Source organism: Capra hircus, chromosome 19, assembly GCF_001704415.2.
Source record: "Capra hircus breed San Clemente chromosome 19, ASM170441v1, whole genome shotgun sequence".
NCBI lineage: Eukaryota > Metazoa > Chordata > Mammalia > Artiodactyla > Bovidae > Capra > Capra hircus.
The window spans coordinates 53,944,655-53,967,720 of NC_030826.1; the positions used below are offsets into that span (position 1 = coordinate 53,944,655).

The 23,066-nt window shown below is 47.7% G+C and overlaps 1 protein-coding gene across 1 annotated transcript in view; it reads right to left on the reverse strand.

Annotated features, from left to right (window-relative positions):
- Positions 1-22,128, reverse strand: part of SEC14L1 (SEC14 like lipid binding 1) — a 49,328-nt gene extending 27,200 nt beyond the window's left edge. Inside the window, exons 1-2 of the mRNA XM_018063719.1 lie at positions 21,984-22,128; positions 19,538-19,630 (exon numbers count right to left, since the gene is read on the reverse strand). Of these exons, the coding sequence (XP_017919208.1) occupies positions 19,538-19,600 (63 nt within the window). The 5' untranslated portion in view covers positions 19,601-19,630; positions 21,984-22,128. The remainder of the gene's footprint in view (positions 1-19,537; positions 19,631-21,983) is intronic.

The window sequence follows — 23,066 nt, forward strand, 5'->3', positions numbered from 1 at the left end:
TTCACATAAGTGAAGGGCCAAACAGTAAATATTTTCAGCTTTCTGGGCCAGACAGTGTCTGTGACAAATATTCAACTCTGCCTTTTGAGGACAGAAGCAGCCACAGACAATATGTGAACAAACTGAATAGAGCTCGGTTCCAATAAAGTTGTATTTATAGAGACTGAAATCCGAATTTCATATACTTTTCACATGCCGTGAAACAGTCGAGAATTTCTCCCAACCACTAAAAAACATAAAAGACCTGTTTTAGCTGGTGTACAAAAACAGACGCCGGGAAAACTGATGCTGGGAAAGACTGAAGGAAGGAGGAGAAGGGGACGACAGAGGCTGAGACGGCTGGATGGCATCATCGATGCAATGGACATGAGTCTGAGTAATCTCCGGGAGTTGGTGATGGACAGGGAAGCCTGGCGTGCTACAGTCCGTGGGGTCGCAAAGAGTCAGACATGACTGAGCAACTGAACTGAACAGACGGCAGGCTGCTGTGTGCCCACTCCTCATCTAAGTGATTAACTGTACCGGGTTCCATTTAATTATTTTCCCACACCAACCAGTCAAAACAGTGAAGGATAAAAATTTGAAATAAAACAGAAAGGGTTAAGGCCAATGGACTATCACTTGTACTTAACTGCTCTCTGTTACACAAGGGAGTCTCAACAAATGCACTTCTAACTTACACACACAAATCTGACTACGTACACTTAACCCAAGAGAGAAGTGGGGAGGAGAGGAGAGCACGAATGTTGGGTAAGGAGGGTAACCCCCAGCGTTCCACTCAACGAGCAGATGCGCTCCAGAGCCACCTCTTCCATAATCTGCAGCCGCCAACCACACATGGCTATTTACACTTAACTAAGTATGAAACAACACTGAAATTCAGTCCTTCAGTCTCACTAGACACATTTCAAGTTCAAGAAGTTGCTCTGATCTTCTTGGCTGACTCACAATGCTAACTTAACTATGGTGATGGTCTCACAGGTATGCACATGTCAAAACTCATCCAATTATATATCTTTAAAAGATATAGTTTATTATTTGTCATTTACATCTCAATAAAGTGGGGAAAAAACAATAAAAACATAAATCCATATAGTTTTAATTGGCAGGCCAACTCTGGGAAGCATTTCTAATAGTGACCAGTATTTCCTGATAAAGAAGCTTGATTTGCCGTCATCAGCACAGCAGGAAAACTCAAGGTTAAGTGAAAAGGAAAGCAGCACCAAGATATTATTCATAATTGCCAAAAACAGGAAGCAACCAAGATGTCCTACGAAAGGTGAATGGATAAACAGTCTGTGCATGGTATATCCACACAATGGAGTCTTATTCAGCAATAAAGAGAAACGAACTATCGAGCCACAAAAAGAGGTGGGAGAAACTTAAATGATTACAGCTTTGAAAGAAGCTTATGTGACAAGGCTGCACACTGTATGATCCCAACTCTCTGATAACTGGAAAAGGCAACACTACCGAGAGAATAAAAAGACCAAGGGCTGCCAAGTGTTAGGGAGAGAAGGTAGGGATGAAGGATGGGCACAGAGGAGTTTTAGGGCAGAGAAACCACTCCAAGGACACTGTCCTGGTGGACATGGGACGTTAGACATTTGTCAAAACCCAAAGGCCTGTAAAACACACAGTGAATCCTAATGGAGATGGTAGATTTTAGTTAGTAATAACATATAAACACTGGCTCACTGATGAAAGAAACACACCACACAAGATGTTCATATAGGGGAAGCTGTAGAGGGGTGTACAGAAATTCCATACTACCTGCTCCATTTTCTGTAATATAGACCTAAAACTGCTCTAAAAATTATAATCTATTAAATATGAAGAAAAAAAGGAGTCGAGTAACACCTTGGCCAAAGGGAATAGCCTATGAACTACCTGAGCTATTGGAAAATTAAAAAGTTCTTCTAAGAAGAACCTAGAGAAATTCATAACATCCTTTACTCAACATTCTCTCCCATGACAGGCACTGCAGAGCAGGCACCTGGGATGCAGGCGGGAAAGACTAGGGCCGTCTCCACCGAGAGCTCTCGCGAAGCGGCAACAAGGCAGGAGCAGCCCCCACGCCGCTCGCCCAGGGGCGCCTTCACAGCCACGGCAAGCGGGATCACAAAGGACAACGCACGCGCCAAGCCGACTCTTGCTGCGAAATGAGCTTCTCCCCACTTTAAAACGAGGAATCAGAGGCTGAGAGAAGTCAAGCCCCAGAATCGGAACCCAGAGCAGCGTCACGTCTCAGGGGATGGGCCCTGGGAGAGGAGACCCAGCTCCAGTCCCAGAGAGGGCCTTCCTTGGGAAGCTTACTCGGCATCGTTGAGTAACTCATCTTCTGCATCTTCCATTTCATCTTAGTTTCTTCATTTTTGATGCGCAGAATTGTAGAAGATTAAGAAAAAGAAAACGGAAGAGTGTTTGGCAGCCCTGACAAAGAGTTCGTACAATACTCAAAGAGAGAGGAAAAGGGTGTCTGATCAATAAGCAAAGACACTGCCACCCACAGTCCAGGAACTGATTAACTTGGCACAGAAAGAGGAAGAGAATCTAATGTGAATGGCTTAAAAAAAAAAATTTACTCTCAAAATCCTTGCTCACCAGGCTAAAATGACAATTTTATCTTCCATGAGACTTGGCTGGAAACCATTTTAAGTTTATAATTAGCCCACTAAAAAAAAAAAGAAAAAAAAGGAACCAGGTGTGAATAATATCATAGAGGCCTGCTTCTATAAGGAAAAAGAAAAAGTCAACAGAAATAAAGATAGAAATGATACCACTTCAACTTAGGGACTGAGAGTAAAATACTCCCTCTGCAGTATGAAGAAAATACAAGGAATATATTGATTTAGTTATATAACTCATTAATTCTACACTAAACTCAGTTGCTAGAAGCAGACATGGTCCTGAAGATTAACACGATCAAAGCTGAAAGAGAACTTTCATAAAATAAGTGGGGGGAGAGGGACTGCTGAGGAAACAAGACATTCCCCGAAATGTTTTGGTTACAGGGAGCCCTGAATCAGGCTTAACGCTAATGCTAGTAACATGTTCCACGGAATGAAGAAACACAACACACTTGGATGGGAAAGAACTCCCGTCAGGAAACCAATGGCTCAGCTCCCATCTCGGCCTGAATGAATGTAAACATTAGACTACTCCCACAGCCCTGGAGAGTCACCTACTGTTTCAAGGACAAAGCCCTCGCCGCCGGGCAACCTTGTATAACTGTCTAACCAAGTGCACCAGCACACATGGCCTCAAACTGTTTTAAACTCACAGCTCCTAGCAACTTCCGAGCCACTCCCTCCCCACCGCCCGCCACCCAACTGTCTGGTACTGGACTGAGCCAGCCCGCAGCGTCCCTTCCCTCCTTGCCTCCAGCACTGTCACTTCAGGACAAGACACTAACCAGGGAGCCAGAAGGCAGAGCCTGGGCTCATGTGTCAGCAGGCCCTCATTTGAATCTCAGTGGTACCACCTACAAGCGCCAGCCTTCTGTTACAGAAAAGAGGAAGACTGGCTGCGAGCCACCGAAGATGGAGCCCGAGGGGGAAGCTTACTGCCTGGCTGGGAACCGGGTCAGTACAGATCAGGCAGGAGGGAGGAGGCGGCGGGGGGAGGAGGACTGGGAGGAGCCTCAAAGCAAAGGAGGCAAAGTGGCTTTGTCCAAAGTCAGAGAAGCCCAGGGTCCGTGGCTGTCCTGCTGACAAGCGAGATCCGGGTTTTCGTGGAGGTGACCCAAGCTGCAGGTGGTCTGGGCGTGTGTGCGGCCACGCAGAACCGTGGCACCTGCACCACGGACAGTGGGCGAGGCAGTCAGGGCAAACTGCTTGCCAGGTCACTTGGCAAGCAGTTTAAATCTCAGTTTCCTCATTTGTAAAGTGGAATAAGAGAAGCACCTACCTCTAAAGTTAAGTCCCAGTTGTAAGTCCTGGGGATGTAATATCCGGCATGGTGACTCTACTTAACAACACTGTATTGTATACACCTGAAAGTTGCTAAGAGATCTTAAAAGTTATCATCACAAGGGAAAAAAATGTGTAACTGTGAGGTGATGGATGTCAACTTTTATGGTAATCATTTCACAATGTACATAAAGTATTACACCTTAAACAAACACTAAGAGTTTCCCAGGTGGCGCTAGTAAGAACCCGCCTTTCAATGCAAAAGACGTAAGAGCCACGGGTTCAATCCCTGGGTTGGAAAGATCTCCTGGAGAAGGAAATGGCAACCCACTCCAGGATTCATGCTTGGGAAATCCCACGGACAGAGGAGCCTGGCGGGCTACAATCCATAGGATCGCAGAGTCAGACATGACTGAACTGACTTAACACACACACAAACACACACAATGTTTATGTCAATTACATCTCAACAAAGCGGGCAGAGTGCGGAGAAGAGCCTACCCACGTAAGCGTGAGCCATGAGTGAGACAGAAGCACACTGAACCCCATACAAGCTCATCCTTAATCCGGGAGCTTTTAGATGTTCTTTAAGTGTTTCTTACACGGTGGTTCAGCTCTGGGACCCACAGGGGGCCTAGCAACCAGATCTCCCCAATGGGCTGTACACTGGGTTCAGCTGCCCACGGGGTGCCCACGGCCCTGCACAGAGGCTTGTCCTACCACTCCCCTCCAGGAGAAAAGAAGACCCCTGAAGGCAGAACTTGTTTGGAAATTGCTTCCCGTCCCTCTATGGCTCCAGCCCTACTTTGCCTCTGGTTATACAACTAACAATCTCTAATGAAACAGACTTAAAAGTTTTAAACTGTAAGTTCAAAACATAATACAGTTGATTTGAGAACTTCACAATCGAAAATTTCCATCATGAAAAAGAAACATGACCACGAGAATCACAAACTTCACAGAAGGACATTTCCCCGCCCCCACCGTTCTCCCGCAGGGTGATGAAGCAGAGTGTCAGTTCCCACAGCTCTAAGTCAGACGCGGAAGTTGAAGACACTGCCATCCCAAGTTTCCACTCTTAGCCTCACCAGTCAATACTCAGTTAAAACAACTGTCAAAGAGCTATCACTCATGACCCACCGTGTGGAAGGGCTGCCCACTACCCCTGAGAACGGCTGAGCCAACAAGTCACTCAACTGGAGGTTTATCCCCCTCTCCAACCTCTGGTTGGTTTCAACCTTGGTTGCGTATCAAACAAAACCCAGTTTAAGGAGCTGATGGATCTGGAATTCATGAAAGTATAGCCAAACCTCTAACTCAAAGAGAAATGGCTTGAGTAATCCCTTTTAAAAGATGGACCTTTTGACCAGTTATTTTTCATTATAATGTTACTTAAATATGTACAAACTAGGCAAAAACTCATACCATTATAAAACTCAAACTAACACAATATACATTTAACGAGAAGGATGACAATTTGTTGAAGACGAAGTCCTCCTTCAAGTCTCACCAAGGGACGCTGGCAGGCCTCACCAAGGGACGCTGGCAGGCCTCACCAAGAGATGCTGGCAGGCCTCACCAAGGGACGCTGGCAGGTCTCACCAAGAGATGCTGGCAGGCCCTCACCAAGGGACGCTGGCAGGCCTCACCAAGGGACGCTGGCAGGCCCTCACCAAGGGACGCTGGCAGGCCCTCACCAAGGGACGCTGGCAGGCCTCACCAAGAGATGCTGGCAGGCCTCACCAAGGGACGCTGGCAGGCCCTCACCAAGGGACGCTGGCAGGCCTCACCAAGGGACGCTGGCAGGCCTCACCAAGGGACGCTGGCAGGCCCTCACCAAGGGACGCTGGCAGGCCCTCACCAAGAGATGCTGGCAGGCCTCACCAAGGGACGCTGGCAGGCCTCACCAAGGGACGCTGGCAGGCCCTCACCAAGGGACGCTGGCAGGCCCTCACCAAGAGACGCTGGCAGGCCTCACCAAGGGACGCTGGCAGGCCTCACCAAGGGACGCTGGCAGGCCCTCACCAAGGGACGCTGGCAGGCCCTCACCAACGGACGCTGGCAGGCCCTCACCAAGAGATGCTGGCAGGCCTCACCAAGAGATGCTGGCAGGCCTCACCAAGAGATGCTGGCAGGCCCTCACCAAGGGACGCTGGCAGGCCCTCACCAAGAGATGCTGGCAGGCCCTCACCAAGAGATGCTGGCAGGCCCTCACCAAGAGATGCTGGCAGGCCTCACCAAGAGATGCTGGCAGGCCCTCACCAACCAAGAGATGCTGGCAGGCCCTCACCAAGAGATGCTGGCAGGCCCTCACCAAGAGATGCTGGCAGGCCCTCACCAAGAGATGCTGGCAGGCCCTCACCAAGAGATGCTGGCAGGCCCTCACCAACCAAGAGATGCTGGCAGGCCCTCACCAAGAGACGCTGGCAGGCCCTCACCAAGGGACGCTGGCAGGCCTCACCAAGAGATGCTGGCAGGCCCTCACCAAGGGACGCTGGCAGGCCTCACCAACGGACGCTGGCAGGCCCTCACCAAGGGACGCTGGCAGGCCTCACCAAGGGACGCTGGCAGGCCCTCACCAAGAGATGCTGGCAGGCCTCACCAACGGACGCTGGCAGGCCCTCACCAAGGGACGCTGGCAGGCCTCACCAAGGGACGCTGGCAGGCCCTCACCAAGGGACGCTGGCAGGCCCTCACCAACGGACGCTGGCAGGCCCTCATCAAGAGATGCTGGCAGGCCCTCACCAAGGGACGCTGGCAGGCCTCACCAAGAGATGCTGGCAGGCCCTCACCAAGGGACGCTGGCAGGCCCTCACCAAGAGATGCTGGCAGGCCCTCACCAAGGGACGCTGGCAGGCCCTCACCAAGGGACGCTGGCAGGCCCTTACCAAGGGACGCTGGCAGGCCCTCACCAACGGACGCTGGCAGGCCCTCACCAAGGGACGCTGGCAGGCCTCACCAAGGGACGCTGGCAGGCCCTCACCAACGGACGCTGGCAGGCCCTCACCAAGGGACGCTGGCAGGCCCTCACCAAGGGACGCTGGCAGGCCCTCACCAAGGGACGCCTTTGGTGATTCACCACTCCTACCACTTCTATTTAAGTCTTTATTTGTACAGCCCCGTCTGCAGAGGAACTTAGCGTACACTTGGCTCAAACACATCATTTACATATTAATTCCACCTCTATTCTTTTTGTATTTGCTTTCAACCATTAAACCAGTATTGTTAGGCAAACAACCACAGTCAAAAAATGGGCACAAGACCTCAAGAGACCTAATTTTCTTCAAAGACATATAGATGGGCGACAGGCACAGAAAAAGATGTTCAACATTGCTAATTATTAGAGAAATGCACATCAGAACCACAATGATATCACCTCACACCAGTCAGAACTGGCCTTCATTAAAAAGTCTACAAATAACAAATGCTGGAGAGGCTGTGGAGAAAAGGAAACTTCCCCGCACTGTCGGTAGGAATGTAAGCCGGTGCAGCCACAATGGAAAACAGGATGGAGGTTCCTGAAGAAACCAGAGTCGCTGTATGATCCAGCAAGCCCATTCCTGGGCATGTATCTGGAGAAAACTATAATCTGAAAAGATTCGTGCACTTCTAACGTTCACGGCAGCACTATTTACAATAACCAAGACATGGAAGCAACCTAAATGTCCATCAACAGACGAACAGATGCAGAAGATAACGGTATATCGAAATGAAAAGCACAACATTAACCAATTCCAGTTAGAAAATTAAAGGATACTAGTCAGATAACACAGAGGTACACACATCTTTCAGTAGATCTTTATACTTAAGATATCTGTCACTGTCAATAAATCTTGACGGACAAATGTTTCACAGGCCACAATTACTTGAGCCCTAGGCAAACAAGAATGTCTGGAGTGTTACGAAGGGTTTCTCTTCTCTTAGTTTTTTCAATTTACAAGTCAAGTGACTGATTCATGATCCAACAGAATCCAAAACATGCCAGGACTTTCCAAAACTATTTCTAATCCATAAAACTTTCTAATAGCAAACTGAGTGTATGTGACAATAAAAATAGCAGTTCTGCATATTCTTCTTCAAATGAAGCTGGATTTGGCAGAGCGCTGTTTCACTTTTCCAGAGTGTAAAAAATGAGTCCGTGGACTTCAGAAGAGCATTTGGTGTTCCAGGGACTTGCAGCTGTCAGCTTTTATAGATGCCATGTGTTTGCCCACATAAAAGAATGTAATGAGCTCTGGAAATATTATCCGGCCTCATGAACCAGAATAAAAGCGCCTTCGTCAGTAGGCTGATAGCAGGAGTCGGTCTACTCCATCAGGAAAGTATCTATCAAGCACCGTTTATTAAACGCCTATTACACAAGCTGGGCCTCACGGACCGTGAAGTGCTCGTTTCTCTTTTCTCTACCACATCCCTTCCTTTATGGTGGGAGCCCCCCCACAGTGCATCCCCCCAGCTCATCATTCTACACCTGCTCTCAGATGCTGTTCTTTCTTTGTTATGAACTAACGGCAAAGGCAACCGTGAGATGCAAACTAGAGCTGTATCTTGAACAGGTGGAATAAAATACAGTGATTAAATTCAAAGACAAAAAAAAAATCTATAGAGATGTGCAAGTATTTTGGCTGATATAATAAGTCAGCTAGACTTTAAACAGTAAACACAACAGCCGAACAGTGGAAACAGCTCAACTGTCCACCAAAGAAAGAATGGATACACAAACCGTAGTGTGTATGTGTGTACACACACACACACGTAAGATTACTCAACTTTAAAAAGGAAAAAAAGTTTGACATGTTACAACATGAAGGAGCTGTGAGGACAATATGCTAAGTGAAATAAGCAAGTTACAGAAGGATAAATATTGTGTACTTTCTCGTATAAGAGGTACCTAGACAGAAAGTAGAAAGGGGTGGGGATGGGGAGTCAGTGTCTAATGGGGGCAGAGTCTCCATTTGGGAAGACGAGAATGTTCTGCAGATGAATGGTGGTGATGGGCATACAACCTGTGAACATCCTTGAAAGTGAAAGTCACTCAGTCGTGTCCGACTCTTTGCAACCCCATGGACTATATAGTCCATGGAATTCTCCAGGCCAGAATACTAGAGTGGGTTGCCTTTCCCTTCTCCAGGGGATCTTCCCAACCCAGGGATCGAACCTAGGTCTCCTGTGCTACAGGCGGATGCTTTACCAGCTGAGCCGCAAAGGGAAGCCCGAGAATACTGGAGTGGGTAGCCTATCCCTTCTCCAGGGGACCTTCCTGACCCAGGAATCGAACTGGGGTCTCCTGCATTGCAGGCAGATTCTTTACCAACTGAGCTATCAGGGAAGCCAAATTGTACACTTGGAAATAGTTAAAATGGTAAACCTGATGTATATTTTACCACATGATAAAAAGATTATAAATCTTTTTTCATACTCCACCTGAAAATTAGCAAATAAAGCCACACAAATAACTCAGTTAAGACAGGCACATGCTTGTTAACGTAGTTTTGGTATCACTAAATAAACTCGCAAAGAACAGTCTGGAGAAGCACATTCAGCAAACAGCCTTTCAGTACACGCTAAATCCTTCTGAAGAAAGTACAGTGAACGAGTCTCTATTGCACAACCTGCTAAAAAATCTATCCTTTCCAAGATTTTCAAGTAAGGAAAAGCTATAACTGAAACCAATTTTCTTTCTTCCTACTCCATTCGGTACAAATCAAATTAAGGACATCTGAACCAGTGGTCCTCCAACCCGTGCAGGCATCAGAACCGGGGCTTGTGAAACCCGACTGCTGGGCCTGCCCCAGAAATCCTGACGCAGCCGAGAATGAGAATTTCGAACCGTCACAATTTACATCCCAGACCAACTCTGTGTTAAATGAAATAAAGATAGGATGTGTTTGGGGCAGAGCTTTCTAAATATTAATAGCATAAATACTGCAATACAACTATCTCTTAAATTACTTAAAATATATGCCTTGCAGCTTTTAGTTCTGAACTTGGTTTTTAAGACAGATATAGGCACTAAACTAGGAAAAGAAACACATTTTATGATTAGAATTACCTAATGTTACAGAGTAACTTATTCAATTAAGAAAAAGGGTCATGTAATAACCAACCTCCAGGTTTAAACCTATAGAGATAGAAAAAAGAAAATTAGAATACCATTCTATCAGAGTCAAGAATTTTTAAATGAATTTTATGTTCTGTAGGAGAACCACGGAAAGGAAGATTTTTGGTCGCAAAGAGTCAGACATGACTTAGTGGCTGAACAAATTCATCATTATGGGAAAAAAGCCACTCAAACACTAAGTAATACATAAAACCAGGACACATTTTTCAGACAACTATAGTAATTATAAGCTTCTGTTCACTGAACATAAACTCGATTTTACTCAAAAACCAAACTGCATCAGATTCCTTCAAAACACAGTATGAGTAGTAAGTTCAACCAAAAGAGTATGTTCCAATGCGACCTTCTGTTAAAATTTTCACTCCCGGAAGCAGAAGTAATGGCAGAAGCCAGAGTGTGCATCTCAGGACTGGCTTATTCTTCAGACAAATCAATTTCTGAGGCTTCTCTGCAGGCTCAGGAGAAAAAGCAAAACATTCTGATTCCCCCACTGAAGATGCTTGTGTGAAAGGAGAGGTGACAAGCTGCAGGGACCAGCCAGGTGACAGGAGGACTGTGGGAACTCCTCCAAGAACTCATCTGATCGGTGAGGGAAGGAGGGAGAAAGGCCCTCCAGCACGAAGCCAGCAACAGACGCACACTTGGTGAACAGCCAGTGACCCAAGAGACGCGACCGGGGAGCACGTGGGGGCCTTGCCTGTGGAGATGAGGCTACGAGGAGGCTTAGAAGCCAAGACGGAGCTAAGGATCTGAATTCATCTTGAAGGTGCGGTGCAGCCACTTGAGAATTTTAAACTAGCAAGCAATGCGGTCAGACGTCCAACTGGGAGACTCGGTGTCAGCAACCCTGAGAAAAAGCGAGTGGGGCAGACAGGGTTGGGATTCAGGGTCCAGAGGACGTGAAGTAAGCTGTGATGGAGGCTGAGCCCACACCGTCAGAGGGGACGACTCAGACCCAAGCCAAGAGACACCCTGGTCGGGCAAGGGTCCGGCCATCACTGGGGTCGGAGGGGTGGGGGCTTTCAGGGGTGCCTGGGCTCCGGGTCTGAGGGTCAGCACATTGCGGTGGCATTCCTCAGAAGCCGCAGTTCAGAGGAAAGGCAGAGCTTTTCAGAGGAATGTCATTGTTTTTAACGTGCTTGCGTGTGTTCCGTTGGGTGTGCTCTTTGTGTGGGCACGAGGAAGGGTGAGTACTGTTCAGACCTACTAAGTCTGCCTTGGAATGGCCAGGTGGGGCTCTCCAAGCACAGAGCTGGCTAGACGCCTGGAAGCGCCTGTGTGTAGGCTGAGGGTGAGCCCTGAGAGCTTTGGTTTATAAACTGACAGTTGAAGCCATGGGTTTAGATGAGGCTGGCCAGGAAGGGATGTCAGGTAAAAGAGCTGGATATTCATAATACAGCATCAACCACAAGTTAAAACTGTGACATCCAGAAAACACAAAACTAGTTGAATAACTAGGGGGTCTTGAAATAGCAAAACAAGTTATCATTAGAGGAAGAGCCCATCTGTACCCAAGGCAGCAAGGAGGCGAGTCGAGTAAGAAAAAGAGCAAGGGTGACCAGAGGGAGGGGCAGAGAGCCAGGAGGAAGAGAACCGCTGCCAGTCACCCAGCCAAACACACGAGACGCTCGGGCACCGGACGCTTCTCACTCACTCAGACTCGCACTACGCGTGTGAACAGTGCACTGGGAATATTCTAATGCAAGCCATGTAGGAGAGAGCTATGAAATGAACATGGCAGATTTCTGAATGGAAAAAGGATTCAGCACACATCACGATATATACAGCAATTATCTTACAGGGTGATAGTCACATAAATCTACAACAACAACAAATAAAACAAGGCCAGTACTCTCAAGATCAACTGTACCTTTCAAGGGAATTGTTACTGCAATACATGCCTTCTGCTGCAACATGTAAAATTATCCCACTAGAAGCATATAAAACTGTTTTCACTCATACAGACTAAAAATCAAGAAAGATCAATGATTACACCTGCCCATCAAAAATTCTCTCTTCAGTGAATCTCTGAGCACTTCCCAAACCAGACTGATATCCCCATCCAGGGCTGTAAAGCAAGAAGGATGAACAAGGGACAGGCCAGGGTGTCCGGGACCCCTCCTTGCACCTCGGTGGTCCCCAAGCTCTTACCACGGACACTACATAGGGAGCCTCTTAGTCGGATCTGCCAATAAATGAACTCCCTTCAACTGCTCTCTATGAACAGTAGATCAACGAAGTGGGTTTGGAAAGACCCAGTTTAATTTGAGAAAAAATGCTTTGCATCCTTATCTGCAACTCAAAATTACAAAGGATAATCACTGGCTTCAATATCTATCAGCAATATCAGCAAATGTTTAGACAAAGCTGCTAAAAAGTAGCTGAACTGACTGACTTGAGGTCTGTGACTCCTGCTGCCAACTGGCCGTAATGAACAATTAAATCAGCAAAATGTTAAGGTAATTGAAAAGGACAAATGACCCAGTTTCTGTAACAAAGCGATGACACGAGAGGAGACAAAGGGAGAGGAGGATGTGAGGGAACAGGGGAGGCTGAAGAAATATAAGAACTGAATGCTAAGGTTTATCTCAAGGAGAATCCAAAGAAGGTTAAAAATAAAAAAGACATTGCGTTAGCAGAGAAAGTCTGAACAAGGACTTGGCGCTGGATGATGTCAAGGAATTATTAGTCCTCCTCTCAGGTGTGATAATGACACTGTGGTTACTTTTAAAAAGAAAAAGGTCCTGGCACTTCCCCGGTGGTCCAGCGTAGGGGACGTGGGTTCGATCCCCGAATGGGGAACTAAGACCCCACAAAGTGCACCAGAACTAGAGAGAAGCCCAAGTGCCACAATGAGAGACCTGACGCAGCTAAGCCCATACATTAAAAAAAAAAAGTCTTTACAGTGCAAGGTATGTTTCAGGATGAGTTAACAAGATGCCTGAAATCTGCTTTTTATATACAGCAGCAGGAGGAAAGCGGAAAGAATAAATGAAACTAATAGGCAAAACGTTGATGCTTTCAGAGCTACGCCATGGGCAAGCGGGCATTTATCAAACCTTCCTTTCTACTTCTGCATACTTGAAGTTTCTATAATACAAGGTTTACCCTTTTTTTTTTTTCCTTGACAAAAACAGGTAAATCAAGCAGGCAAGGAGCTGAATCAGATCCTGCTTTATTTCTTGAAATATCCCCTTCTGAACCACGGCTGTCTTCACTCCAGCACATTAAAAGTAATTCAGGAGGCATCATGTGTTGGGAGAGTGGGTTTAGGAGAAAAGAAAAAGCCTGATTCTGTACAAAATAGTGTGTGATGGAAGCACAATATGATTGCTCATCGTCAAAGCTAAGTAAATTTGACCACATTCCAGGTTTTACTAAATGGAACAGAATTTACACTATGGCATTCAAAAACTTGATAAATGAAAAGAGTACAATCTCCCTCACTATTAATAAACTGACCAGGATCCTTAATGTAGCAACAGAAAAACTGGATTGTTTCTCTCCACGGAACAAAACTTTTTAAGCTGGTGACCCCCAAACGCAGACTGCTTATTCCTTTGAGTAAATATAAATTCTATTGCATACTAGGCCGACTGAAGATATAAGTATACCTCCATTAATGAAAAAGATGTATTTTAATAACACACTTAATTATCAGAAACTTGGAAAGCATAAAAAGGCTCAGGGATAAAATCTAGGGTGAGAGGCAGAGAACATGCTTCGAAAAGAAAAACAAAAGATGGGACGAAAGTATTTCATAACTAAAATAAAGCTACAAACCAAATATGCATGGGACTCAGGTCAGCGGAAGAAAACAAAATCAGGAAGAGGGTCAGGGGCTCCTGGGATCTTCGGGCGAGGAGGAGGGGCGGATGGGCACATGGGGCTTCAGGGGGCAGCCACCTGCCTCGGAGCAAGAGGACAAAGCCAGATGGGCGCCAGCAGGACAGAGGAACAGCCTGGAAACAGCTGCACGGGGGTGGGGGGTGGGCTCTACCTTTCAGATTTCTGCGCACCTCGCCCTCACCCTAGAAAGAGCAGACTAGACTGCATCTGGTGTACAGCCCCCCTTAGCGCTGCGATGCACAAGCACACCCCAGCATCCCCCACATGTCTCCCCAACTGTCCTGATGCATAAACTGAATGGATGAAGGAAGGTTTACATATAAATACAAAGGTCTATTTTAAAGAGACACACATTCATAGTTCACATGTCAACAAATGACTCTGCTGATTCATTTCACCTTGCATTTGGGCGTGGGACAGGGGCTGGCTTTCAGAAAGGGAGGGGAGAGGCCATGGATGTTTCCAGGCCCTGCCTCTCCCACTGGCACTCTATGGTCTGCTTAGCTCTCCAGACCTCCCAACAGTCTACACGAGTGACCAGCCTAGTCACTAGGATACAGAGCAAGCCTGAGACAGGGCCCAACTCTGCACCCAGAATCATAGCAAATCTTCTTTCATCCTCTAGTCTTGGTAGGAAGACATGAGATATCTGAGGAAAGAGGAAAGGAAGGGAAAAAACCAGAGAATAAAACAAACCAAAGGAAAGCAAGCGAATGAGAGGAACAGAGGCAAATGCTGCTGTGGGAGCCACTCGGTCAGCACGCTGCGAAAGAGGGCTTCTTGGTTACTCAACCTGTAAAAGCATACCACTTAAACTACCACAAAATCTGTCAAATGGGTTCTGCATAATTTATGAAGGTGTTAAAAAAAAAGCCAACTTCATCACAAAAGGGCTTTGCTCTTCCAGGAGGCATTGGTTAATTGAAGACTCACAGCACGCTACTTCTCTTCTATGGAGAAAACACAGAGCCCTTGTCTGAAGACAGATCACAGATCTGAGCTTCAACCATCAGACCTACCTCCCAAGTCCTCACACGGAGAGCTCAAGGGAACAAATGGACAGCAGCCGATCAAACATATCTGCATGCCTATGCGTGCCTGGTACCAACACTGGAGGGAACAAGGGAAAAACAAAGTCTCTCCCCTTGAGGAACACATACAATAGTTAGAGAGCAATACTCGGGCACCTTACAGAATAAAAGAAACTAACCACCTACCACTGTCTGCACCATGAAGGAGTCAGAGGAAAGGGCGAGAAACACGAAGGGCTTCTTAGCTGCCATCAGGCCAAGGGGTGGGCCAGCTAAGATCAAGATTAGATGGGGTGAACATCTAAGGCAAGGAAGGAAGTGTTGAAAGGAAGCGGGTGGGGGGCCGGAAAAGACACAGTGGCAAACAGGGACAGCACAGAATAGATGGAAACATTCACGCTGGGAAGTCGGCGCAATTATGAAATAAGCTTGAACAGGGAAGGCAGGATACGAAGGGCCTTGGAGAAAATGCAAACCGGTTTACAACAGATGTGACTGATGAGAGCGATCACTTCCCCAGAGGGCTGACAGGCGGAACCATGTCCGGCAGGAGGACACAGGCCCAAAGGGATGAGCCAGGCCCAAAGGGATGAGCGTGTGAGTGAGGAGGCAGCACTCAGGAGAGGGAGGCAGACAGCTGTGACTCAAGGGCACCATCTAGAAGGTGCGTCGGCTAGGGATCCAGACGGCCAACAGGGTCTGGGAGCCCACGACAGGATGGAGAGAACAGGGAACTCGGGGAGTGGACGTGAGCAGAGCTGTCGGGTGACAGGAAGCCCACAGAGAAACAGGGCTTGGGACTTCCCTGGTGGTCCAGCTGCTGAGATTCCACGCTCCCAACGGGGGAGGCCCGGGGTTCGATCCCTGGTCAAGGCACGGGATCCCACATGCTGCAACTAAGAGTTCATATGCCGCAACTAATGATCCTGCGTGCTGCAAGGAAGACCCAGGGCAGCCAAAGAAATTAATAAATAAAACGGGGCTGCACAAGATTAGCAGCGGGGCCTCTGCCATCACGTGTTCCAGCAGTCCAGGGGCAGCTGTCCCAGCCGAGAAAAGCACCAGAGACCTGTCCTTGCCTCCTCGCCGCCGTGACCACGGAGGCATGGCTCCCTCGGCCTCACCTGCACCCTGACCCCCCTTTACACCCCACACTGACCTCTGCTCCATGGACTCACTCTCCTCTGCATCATGCGAGAAAGGCCATGAAGGCCAGAAGGAAGGAAGCCGGACCTGAAAATGTTTACGCTCTGAAATCAGTGTTTCATCTCAGAACTTTCCAAATGAAACACTCAAATCCAAGCATCTCAGCACCATACCTGCCGCCCAAGTCCGTTATCGGAGGTAACCTCACTAGGCCAGGGGAGACCACAGATATACCAGACGGCACAAGCGACCGGAATGTCCTTCACAGATTAAGCTCTCCTCCCACAGGTTGGGCAGAGCAGCCCCAGAAAACATTTCTGGTTGAGCCTGGAAAGGTCACTCTTCAAGGACAAAACCCTCCACAAACATTCCAGGACACACATTCTAAAAAAAAGAACGGCAAACGTTACCCCAACTCCCTGCGGAAGCTCTCTCTTCTCTGAGCCTCAGACTCCTCACCGTCAAAGGGGGCTCAGCCGGGGCACTTCTCAACTCACCCAAGCACCAACCATTGTTTCTGGGCTCACATCTAACAACAGAATGCCCCTCAGATGCCACAAATGCCTGCTGAAACACCTTCACTTCAGTTTTGCTTGTTTACCATTAACTCTTAGATGATTTCTTAATTCTATCAAGTATACTGACCCCCAAACAATTGGTAGATTGTCATTAAATCAATCAAAATAATTAACTTACTTGATACCTATCGTGTACCGACTACTGACATAGGCACTTCCCACCTCATATTCTGGCAGTTCTAAGTTACAACAGAACTCTTGGTTAAGACAGATAGAGGCTTTAAGTGGACGGCATGGCGCTTCCTTCCACGGTCGTCACAGGACCCTGTAAGTCAGGACTTGGATCCCTGTGAATGCCACAAACTGGCTACCTGACGAACACGTCTGTCACTGCCACTTACTGTGGCTACCGAAGCACAGTCACTTTCGGAGGGTCTCAAAAATAGTTCTGTTCAAATTATAGTTCTGTTCTTGCATTAACTGAATGCCTCTTCGCTCACTCTGAATAAACTGAAAAGAATATTTTAGAGTAATTCTTTTGTACTTCTGTTTTTCCTCAATAAGAGAAAAATAAAGCAAGGAAAACACTGAGGATTTTTTTATATCGTACAATTACAGTGAGAAAAGCACAAGGGACACCACAAAAATCACTAGACTTTACATTCTAGTTTCTACCTATATCTGGAGGGAAAAGGGTAATATATTTCATTTTCAGATTAAAAAATAATTTCTTCCAAGTCAAAAAATTTTACTACTGATTAAAACAGAAGCGAGTGAAAAACCAGTTAATTTTAAAAGATTGAGGGGTGGCTGAGAAGTTCAATTTCAAATTCTTTTGTAAATCCCTGCATAAATATGACAAGGCAAACTATAGCATTTTGAAAACAGTAAAGAAAGAAAAATAAGGAAGCTGAACATTAGGCAAGCAAAATACCTCTTTATTATCAAGTGTTTGCCTAAGAGACTAGCCTTTGCCTCAAATGATCAGGGTTGCAGCAATATTTAAAAATCGTCCTTAACATAATAGAAAACGTAAGGCAACAGTCCCATGCCTGTCCCCTCCACCCTGGGGCATCTCCAAGGCTCACTGTCCTCCACTGCCCCACACTTATCTCCTAGCACCACCAGCCCCTGCCAACCAGAAAGGGATAGGTGACCAAGCCCCACAAGGAATCCACAGGCCAGCCAGCATCCTGGGACCGGATTGGGCGGCAGGGAGGATCAGATCAAGTATCTCTAGAATCTGAACTAGGAAATGCGAAAAGAATTGTTCACTTAGAAACTGAAGAAGGCAACCAGAAATGCCACAAAGTCAAACTGGGGCCAGAATTCTGACCAGCTGAAAAAGCATGTGAGCAGTCAGTAGCAAAGGCAGAGTCCCGGGGTGAAGGGTGAAGTTTCGGGGACAACTGCTGCTGGGAACACCCTCCCTCCCTCCAAGCCAGGTTCCTGGAGTTCAGCCCATGCAGGCTCACATTCCTGGATTTCTGCATGATCCCATCACACACAGCATGTGTTCCAACAACAATATCCCCTCCTCTTAGGCCACAGTGGGATCTCTGCTCTTTATGACCAAACAACCCACCCAGCAAACAGGAAGCAAGCCTTCCTGGTAAGCCATTAACATAAAACACTGAACAGTCCTAGGACTGAAGGAAAATACAGAAGTAAAAAATACACCCCCCCACACACAAACCTCACACCTGACAGAAAAGGGGCACCAGGGAACTTTCTGAGGTAAAGGAGGGAATGGGTCTGCATCTTGACAGAGATCCATGTCACTCCCTGTCAACACTGATCAAACTGTAAACCTAATGTGATCATTTCACTGTAAATTATACCTCAATTTAAGAAACAGACGCCCTAAATCTAAATTGTTCCCTTGAGAGGACCTGAGTTTTGTTTTCCAAAACTAAATTGATCTGGATAAATCTCACAAATGATGCTGAGCAGCCAGCCAGATGCAAAAACACTTGAGTTTTTGTACACAGAAGAGACACAGAAAGTCACCTCTGGTCAGAGTCAAAATAGGGGCTAACTACAAGGGACCAGGAGGAGCTGAGGGTCTCTCATTGGGCTGAAAGGTTCTGGTTCAGACTGGCACTTTCATCAAGGTGTATTTCATGACCAAGGTATCCTCCAGTCATATATTACATCGTAACGGTAACACAAAGAGACAGGGAAGAAAAAGGACTCGTTGTTGTTCAGTTGCTAAGTCGTGTCCAACACTTAGCGAAAAGAATTGTTCACTTAGAAACTGAAAGAAGGCAGCAAGAAATGTCACAAAGTCAAACTGGGGCCAGAGCCAGAGTTCTGAGCAGCTGAAAAAGCACATGAGCTGAAGCCACGGGGAAGGATGCCTTACAGTAATCTAAAAGAGACTGGAAAAAGTTTGTCTGGGTTTTTTTTTTTTTTTGGCCTCTAATGAAATTATTATTTCGAGCCAATCTCTTTAGGTAAATAACAAAGAAAATTAAGACTTTTAATTACCCCATTTGTGGAATTCTAATATGACTCAAGAATTTAATATTAGTGGAGGAAGCTCATTTCAGCACAGTCCTTAGAATCCTGTAAATTAAGCTCCATCCTTCAGTGCTCAGCTTCATATAGTGAATTCACCCTCAATCTAAATGAGCAGCAGAAGAAAAAAAAACACTCTTCACATCCCTTTTCTACTTAAACAAAAAAGGAGCAAAATCCAGAGGAAGAATTATTTAGTCACAATCCCACTTCTGTATTTTCAAAAGGAGAATTGACTTAAATTCACACACAACCCTGAGATAAATTTTTTTTAAAAAATGCAGATTTTGATTTTCAGAGACTTATAGTTTAAAAACAACTTCACAAACTTGCAAAAGTTCATAAGCATAAAAACAGAGTATGTAAAAGTGGAGCAACAGATAATCAAATTTGGACACCTAAGAAGATAAGATGCAAGAGAGTAAACTGCAAAGTACTTACAGCCATAATTAGTTCAAAGGGGTGTTTATACACCCTCACTGGTGACTGGTATTTTTGCACCATGATTGCGATAAAACAGCAATCCTTTCACACCTGCAAAACACAAATATTTGTGATAAATAAGCATGATATGGAAAAAATTTGCATTTACACAACATACTACAGTCTAAGGAACCTCAATAGATCACAGTTCTACGCACACAAAAGTCAAAAGATGATGCTTAATTATACAAGGGCAAGGGAAGGCAGGAAGACAGGAAGAAAAGGTGAAGAAAGGCCAAGTGGAGCGAGGGAAGGAGCACTGGTCTGAGGGCTGGAGGACTCAATTACCTTACCAGCCTCACCGCCTCCCCTGGGGCTGCCCTGGGTCCTTTCCAGCAAGTGAAATGCCGAGATTCAATTATTCTAATAACCCGTACAATTAGTTCTTGAATCATTTTCTCTTCAACTTCCATAAGAAGCCAAATAAAAATGGTGGCACTTCAAGATATTAAGCCCAGGACACACAAAAATACAAGTGGAAAAAAAAAGATACTACTGTGTCTCAATTTATGGGATACTCCTCAAAAGCTATTTTCAAAGGAAACTTGTCAATCTCCATTTTCTAACTGCACAGGCTACAACTTCAGGGATCAGTCTTCAAATGGCAGACACTCCAAGCCCTCTGGCTAGAGGCTCCACTGACTTTTTCAGCCTCAAATAGCTGTAATATCAGGACGCAATCAACTAAGTGTTCAAGCCTACTTCACCCGTCAAGAATCCTTCTCCAGGGGCACATTCAAAGGCTGGCTTCAGCCTAAACTGGATTTTTCTGAAAAACACACTTTTATTTGGAGCCCTCTATGGGACTTCACTTCCCTATTTAAAAGGGAGAAAGAAAAATAAATCCAAAGAGCCTACCTGTCCTGCTGAGGATAATCACTAAGAAAGTTATTTTATGCTAAGTACAATGAGAGGATATTCAAAAGTACAAAACGGAATATCCTCAAGGAGCCCAAAGTCTAGCTGTAATAAAAGAAAAAATTACAAAGGTATATTTTATTTCATGATTCCTACCCATATTAATTACATTTAAACAGATCTGGAACTTCCTCTGGTATGATTCACATACCTCTCAGAAAGACCAGGTTCTGGCAGCAAACAGCTATATCTGGCAGCTAAAGAAAAACTGCTAAAGAGTAACTCGGGGCAACCTCAAGCAAGTCATTTGACTTTCCCGGGACTCAGATCCACCTCTGTGAAGTGAGGTTCAGAGTGAGATAACACTGTAAGACTTCCAGCTCTAAAAACAGGAGTGAAGTGGCTCAGTCCTGTCCGACTCTTTGCGACCCCATGGACTGTAGCCTACCACGCTCCTCCATCCATGGGATTTTCCAGGGAAGAGTACTGGAGTGGGGTGCCATTTCCTTCTCCAGAGGATCTTCCTGACCCAGGTTTCGAACCCGGGTCTCCCTCATTGTGGGCACATGCTTTACCGTCTGAGCCACCGGGGAAATCTTAAAATCAGGAGACTCAGAGCCAAAACTCCTGAATCCACCACAATCAACTGGAATGCCGTCATTAATCTTGATTCTGGGACTGGCAGGTCCTGGTGCGCCGGGATAGAGTTCTGTTTAGTTTTGCCAACCTGATAATGCTGGTGCACAGCAGGAATTCGATAATCTTTTAAATTTTTAACTAGGAAAATTTAATTTTAGGGTATCTTCCACAGAAAGAGAGGATACTTACTGGGTATGTAAAGGGGTTGTAGAGACGGGGAGAGAAGTTAAAAAAAAAAAAAAGAGGAATGCGCGGTTAAGACTCCCGTAACACCCATTCGGGATTCCACTGCCTGGCAGAACCCGAAGCGACTACGCTCAAGAACCTGGTAATTCCCGAGCTTCTGAACTCCTGCCAGTTCCCAGCTTCGGATGCTCTGGTCCAAACCAACGTCCTACGTGGGAATCCAGAGTTACAACGGCCAAGCGGCACCGTGGACCAGGGCAGCCCTCTATTGCATGACAATCGGTGCTTTAAAATTAGCCAATGGCCGGACTCAACGAGTCCACCCCAAACAGGCTGGAGGGGCGGCCGGGCCCTCGGCTCCATCTGGCGGCGGGCGGGGGTGGGGAGGGTCCCAGCGCGGCGGTTTCTCGGGCCCCCAGTCCCAGGGAGACCCGGGGAGATGCACCTTGGGGGGCAGGCTGGGAACCCAAACTCCGCTTCCCCCAGGAAAAGGGGGGTCTCCGGGGCGGGAAGACAGGCGGTGATGGGGGCGGGGAGGGGGCGACTGTAGGAGCCTCACGAGACGGGGCGAAAGGAAGGCCCGCTCCCGATCCGTGCGGCGGAGCTGAGGCAAGCCGAGCGGGGCCGAGGGGCCGGGCAAGGGTGGGCTAGGCCGGGAGGCCGCCCGCAGGGGCCGGGACGGGGGCTGCGCACGGAGCCCGCGGCGGAGACGCGCGCTTACCTCTCGTCAGAAAAGCCGGGCCGGGGAGGCGGGGCGGCCGAGGGCGCTCATGCCGGCGGCTCCGTGGCGCCGTCGCCGTTCCACTGCCGGCCGGCCGCAGCTCCGCCGCCGGTTCCGGGGAGTGGGCCGGGGGGGTCGGCGGGGGCGGGAGCGGGAGGGGCCCGGCGAGGCTCGAGTGGTTGTTACGGGTGACGGGGAGGGCGGGGCCGGGAGGCCGGAAGGGGAGCGCGTGCGCGAAGGCGGCCTAGGGGCGGAGGCGGGCGCGAGGACGGTTGCTAGGGAGGTGGGCAGGGCTGACAACGGGGACCCAGCCGAACTGCGCAGGCGCCGACTCCGGGCCGGGCGGACGTGGGCGGCGCTCGGAGCCGGCGTTCGCCCAGAAGCGCGGAGGGCCAAAGGCCCCTAGCCCCGCCCAGGGTTGCGTCCGGGGGCGTGCCTTGGGTAAGGGGCGGGGCCCACAAGTAGCCCCTCGGAAGTGGCCGAAACCAAAAAAAAACCAAACCGGTGGTGAGCCGAGACCCGGGGGAGTTCCGCTGACTTGAAACTGGAAAGTCTAAGAGGCTTCAGAACAGCTGGGGCCTTCCGGCTTTGCCGGCGCCCACGGCCCTGGCTAGGCCCCCTGCCCGGAGGCCCTGCCCTCGGTCTGATCGGCGCAGAAGGCTCTCCGAGCTTCCTCGTTTTTTGTTGACTTCTGCAGTGCCCTGACCACATTCTCGCCGAGTAATGCAGATGAGGCAAATACCAGGGCTGGGGAGGGGCTGGGTGGGACCCAGCAGCATCTTGTCAACACGTCCAGGCTGTGCAATGAAACTAAGCCAAGCGGATCTGGCGTTTCAGCGAGAGCTCCAACTTCGAAGCACAAGTGTGATACACATTGAGACCTTTGGGGATTCTTAAGAAGAGCTAATCACTAGAGAGGGACTGCACGCACGTCCACCCACACAACAAGGCTGGTTTTACAGCCAACATACAGTTTCTCCATCAATGTCACTGTTGTTCCGTTCCCATTAGTCACCCTGGGTAGCTGTGCATTTGACGCAGCCAGGGCAGAGCACATATTTGGAACTGTTTTAGAATTCCCTT